Source organism: Branchiostoma belcheri, unplaced genomic scaffold, assembly GCF_001625305.1.
Source record: "Branchiostoma belcheri isolate BF01 breed outbred unplaced genomic scaffold, Haploidv18h27 scaffold146, whole genome shotgun sequence".
Lineage (NCBI taxonomy): Eukaryota > Metazoa > Chordata > Leptocardii > Amphioxiformes > Branchiostomatidae > Branchiostoma > Branchiostoma belcheri.
In genome coordinates, this window is record NW_017802891.1 from 20,623 (window position 1) to 26,164 (window position 5,542).

Here is a 5,542-nt window from a genome sequence, read left to right on the forward strand (position 1 = left end):
ACCTTATTTTTAATTTTCGGGGCCTCTTAAAATCAGTTGTTTGGTTCTCGCGAACCCTTTTTGAAATCCGAAATTGATCTCATTTGGAAGCAAATGTACACAAAGTGGAGCAAAGGCAGTGCAAGAATAACATTTGAGGTAAACAAAATCACCTCTTACATTTTATTTTGACGAGTATTTACTCCCCAATTACTTTTGTTTATTTTCAAATTTTACCCGTTGCCCCCGGGCCGGCCTGGGACTCCCGCGCGGCCACGTTCGAACGCGTTCTGTAACCCGATACCTCCCTAGTAATGCGACTTTAGCCTAGCAACCGACCGCCGTGTGGGCATTTCATACTTGCCGCATTTGGAAGTTAAGTGAAGGTGAACATCAATGAAGATAATTTATTCACATATGACCTCATTAGCGTAATTTATGAGGAAGTGCTAGAATAGCCTATTTAAATATTTAAGTATTTTGTTAAGATAAGGCTGCCATTGGGTGGAGAATATGATCAACTGATGTAATCCATGCAGATGACGCTCTTATTTGCGAAATCAATCATTAAAATTGAAAAATTCGTCAACCGCAAGGGTTAACATCATTTGGCGAAGGTATGAGATCGTTGAACTCTTGTTGAGCATATTATGGTCCGATTCTTGTGTCTGGATGTCTTCAGCCTATGCAACCTTCCAGAGCGTAATAGCTCCAAACGCGGCCACTCGAAAACATGCAAAGTGTGTTTTGTGTCATGGAAAGGTGAGGAAAACAACAGAAGACACTGACACCGCACGAGCATGTACAAGTTTATTTGCACAAAAACGTTTGAAGGGCAATAACATAATATTTCACGAATTCTGCGTGCGTTTTGAAAATGTCTACACCGATAAAAGCAAAACACTAAAGAATAGATAGATACGCTGCTACGGATATGTGTATTTTCACCACACAGAACTAGAATTAGAGCTAGATAATCAATCATAAGATACATTAATGAAAATTCACTCTTAAATCATACATAACTTGTGTACAATAAGACTAACTTCAATATCTATTATTAGTACGTGTTAGTACGGTGCTATGCTATGCTACACTATTGGTTTGGCCGTTTCTGGTTATCTGGCAAATTGTCGGGTAATATCAACAACTTAATATAAAACTTAGGACGAACACTTACAAAGGCTAGACTATTATAGGCCACGTGCTATTTTCCTGTCTTGTAGAGATTTTCCAAACAATTTTGTTTTGTTTCATACAGCCAAAGCCTTGTATAGATTAGACAGTCATGCGATACAGAATCTGACCGCCCAGTGCAGCCGCTGTCATCCAAGTCATGGGCTGGTCCTGGGGCCCACAGTTTACTTCATAGAGCTCTGCAACGAAAACAAATAAAAAATATGAACAGCAGCAACCTAAATAATGCTAAAGTCACATTTCCAAACCGGGGCCCAGCCGGTCAACCTTGTGGAACGAAAAGTTTGGTATGAAAGACAACAAAGCACGAAAAAAGTTGAAAGTTGAAAAAAAAAATAACTAGTTGCGTATACTATTGGTATAAAATGCAAATTTTTCGTTGTAAAAACAGCCCGGCCGGGCCCCGGTTTGGAAATATTACCTCACCATAAAAGTATAATCCCGCCCGGCAGGCCCCTGCCGGAAAAAATCAATTTATTCAAAATTTGGTAGCTAAGTTACTATAGTATCAGGCACATACATAAACGGTAGACATCGTGAAGAGAGTTATTGGCTTTATAACCTGTTTGATCCTGGAACGCTCCTTGACCACTTGTCGGTTCTACGGTCGGTCCGATGCTCCCCGTGGTGCCGGTTTGAGTTGACATGCGGCCCGGCGCGTTACCGCCACAGCCCTGCTCGTCCTCCCCTGACGCACAGTCCGGGTGTCCGTCACAGATGAGATGACCGTGCACGCAGTACGGGTCCACAGAGCCGGGCAGGCTGCAGTAGAACGTCCCGCAGTCTTCTGTCTCACGGAGGAAGAAGTCTACACGATCACAGTCCTGCTCGTCCTCTTCCTCCGAACAGTCCGCGTCACCGTCACAGACGAACGCGTCAGGAACGCATGACGCGTTACCGTAGACAGACGTGCAGTTGTGGCTGCAGGAGCCCCACTTGTATCCCAGGGACTCTTCAACTGTAACAACACAGTTGTAATCATTTGAATATAAATAAGTGCGGCCAAGGCACTTTTTGCCGACTGTTGCAATAGGTAAGTAGCATCATTACATACAACAAGCAACAAAATAGCATTTACTTACTCAGGAACATGTTTTTGCAATCAAACACATCTAATAACCACAATAGCCTCACATATTGAAAAGCAATACATATAGAATACAACACGGTTCACCCAAGGCTTCAGCCCGACCGCGGGTCACGTCACCCAAAGGCCGGAGGGAGATCCCCGGAATACACCGCGTTGTATTGTTGTATTTTATTTATGTCATACCCACCCAAGAAAGTGCGTCTTTCAAGAATGTTTTCACCATATGAGGCAAAATTTGGTGCCCCTAAAAAAAAATGCAACAACATCAATTCCAATGTCCGAATCCACTATACGGATTTTCGACGCGGCGGCGCACGCGGCTCAGGCGAAACCCGTTTGGATTATTCTATGGTACATTTGGAAGCCCGTGTGATAAAACAAGTAGAGCCCAAGGAATGACATCAAGTGCAATACTACACTTTTGGGGAGACGACTACAATCACCTGCCGGTGAAGCAGCCAACCTTGCTAGCGACAAGAGGAAGCGGAGGGCTCTTGCAGTCACCTGCGTTGCAGCCGTCCGATGATGATGATGATGATGATGATGCCCTGTAAAGGCTATGTCTCACTAGCACAAATCTTCATTACGGTTCAGACTTACTGTTGCTGGGTCGTTCGTCCTCGCCGCCAGCACAGTCCTGACGCCCGTCCCCCAGCTGACTTGTCGGCAGACAGGTGACGTTGTTACCGCAGGTGAAAAAGCAGTGTTTGGGTACACCTGTCACGGAAAGTACACAACACATGTATGCATGGATGGATGCCAAACAAAGCAAAGCCCTATGGATATAGAGATTCTTTAATGACAGAAAAAGTACAGGGACTTTTGTATGGTCTTCTACAAATAAGATCTAATACATGAAGTAGGAATTTATTCAACACTACCTATTTCCTATATACATATTTGATATGTGCCCTCATTTGAAAAATAACTTAAGATAACTTAAGATAAAAAAACTTAAGATACATCCAAATTTTGTACGAAGGCACCATCCGACATTTGCCCTGGAAGTCAGCCTTTTTTTTGCCTCCCCCCTTCCCCAATAGTCTCCGTAGCTGTTTTATAGAACTGAGGGTTTGGTGGTCTTCGGCTGTTGTACCCAGTTCTAAACCAGGCCGGCTATGTTGTCTATTTGCAATCAGAAAATAGCACATAAAACTCCCAAAGACCCCGAAGACCCCCAAAACCCCCAGTTTTTGGCATGCTATGGAGGCGACTTCCCAAAAACCTACCTTGCACACAGCCCTGCTCGTCTCTACCATCTAAACAGTCCTGTAGTTCATCACAGATCCATCCACTCGGGATGCAGGAGTCACTTAAAACCGTCAGACATTCCATCGCACACTCTTCAGGAAACACAAAGTGCAAAACATGAGTGCCTCTCATCTGTTATCACAAGCCCACTATTTCGTATAAGGATACGATTCACGGACTCAATATAAGGATACGATTCACGGATCATATTGGTCAGTGTAAGGGTCAGAGAGAGCTTACTGTAATATAGAAATTTAAGTGATGGGGAGAACAGAGAAGACAGGTTAACAATGACCGAGACTAGTTTCATTAGGTTGCTGTTTTTTTCAGCAGACGTTACGGTACGTCTGTCAAATTGTAGATACTGTACGTTCCATGTAACTGTTGTTTGTTTGTTTGTTCTTTCCTTTCAGTCACAACAAGTATTTTTTTATTGATGACATCAGCGTGCGCATTGAATATCGTTGATTTAAAAAATATTAAATTTTATTGCCCTCTGACGGTGGTCAACATTCCAAAAATGGGAAAATTATGTAGTAAATGTCCAACGGCAAAAATTGAAAAATCTTTACACGGTACGTAATATTTACGACATCTAAAACACGTGTTTGTTTAAAACTAGTCTCTTTATTCAGATAGACAAAGTGTATTATAACATTACATATATAACTGCATACGAGTAAGTTATTTATTTGCTGTCTAAAGAAACCTGAAGACCTTAACAAGGATGAGGAGCGGGATTAATACCATTGCGTCAAAGCAGCCTGCATCTCTTTTCCTAAAATGTTGTATGACTTTCGAGTGTACTCTGAAAAGTCTTACCGTCACAGTTTGCCTCGTCCTCCCCTGTTGAGCAGTCTTCTGTGCCGTCACAGGCCTGACTATCGTGGTACACCTCATCGTCCCCACACGAACTGTACTGGCTGTCAATTTCTGCAAAGGAAAGTGGCAACCCATTGCTATTGGCAAGTGTAAGCACACACGCACGCACACACACACACACGCACGCACACACACACGCACACACACACACGCACACACACACACATACACATATATATATATATATATATATATATAGCATCATATCGGTCTGGGTAGCAGCCATACAATCCACTCACTACACGACCTCAATTCTAGGTACAGCATCAGCATAGGGATAGAAGGTGGGGAAAACGAACCCAAGCATCCGAGATGCTCCAACTTCACGGTCACAAGTCCACACTCTTCCTGTAGCACGTCTTCGTAAATAGGTCTGCAACGCAATTTGTAAGTTCGACTTATTAAGACCCGGTGGTTTTGCGGTTGTTTCCTTGTTTATCATCTGCTATGGCTCATAAACATGCTTGCTGTATCAACTTCACTTTCACAATATTTGATTTCACCACAAAAATAGTTTCAAAAAGCTGTTCTAATGTGCCATTTACCTATCTAAGAAAAGTTACGAAGTGATCGTATTTACTTGTCTCCATAGTTATAGTCCCACGGCACACATCTGTCAAAAAAGCCCGACAGAAACTTTTCCTTGGTCGACATGTCCCGTTACAGAAGACGCTCTGCGATGCACACCCCGAACCTTGTGATGAATAGCAATTATGGTCATTGGTGCTACTGAGATATGTGATGGCAACGAGCTTACATATAGGTTTGCTGATCCATGCCCGTAGCCAGGATTTTGAATGGGGGGGTTCTTCCCACTGCTAGAGGGGACCTCGAACGCCATGCCCGTAGCCAGGGGGGGTTCGGAAGAACCCCCCCACAAGGCTCAAAGGTCCACTTTTTGGTCCACTTTTTACGAAAAGGTCCACTTTTTGGTCCACTTTTTATGAAAAGGTCATTCATTCATTCATTCATTCATTCACCTTTATTTAAACTGGATGGCCCTGTCGGCCTTGTACATGCCGCTCTTCCCAGAGGTCCAGTAATGAGTGAGGGGTGGGATCACGGGAAAATAAATTAACTCATACACAATAAATAAACGAAAATACAACTAATACAATATACTAGCTAGTGTTGTCCAAAATT

General features: G+C 43.0%; 1 protein-coding gene across 1 annotated transcript in view; it reads right to left on the reverse strand.

Annotated features, from left to right (window-relative positions):
• Positions 1–818: 818 nt before the first annotated feature.
• LOC109465011 (low-density lipoprotein receptor-related protein 2-like) overlaps positions 819–5,542 on the reverse strand; it is a 10,271-nt gene continuing 5,547 nt past the window's right edge. Inside the window, exons 11-17 of the mRNA XM_019762134.1 lie at positions 4,980–5,041; positions 4,699–4,772; positions 4,340–4,450; positions 3,496–3,609; positions 2,867–2,983; positions 1,739–2,134; positions 819–1,355 (exon numbers count right to left, since the gene is read on the reverse strand). Of these exons, the coding sequence (XP_019617693.1) occupies positions 1,258–1,355; positions 1,739–2,134; positions 2,867–2,983; positions 3,496–3,609; positions 4,340–4,450; positions 4,699–4,772; positions 4,980–5,041 (972 nt within the window). The 3' untranslated portion in view covers positions 819–1,257. The remainder of the gene's footprint in view (positions 1,356–1,738; positions 2,135–2,866; positions 2,984–3,495; positions 3,610–4,339; positions 4,451–4,698; positions 4,773–4,979; positions 5,042–5,542) is intronic.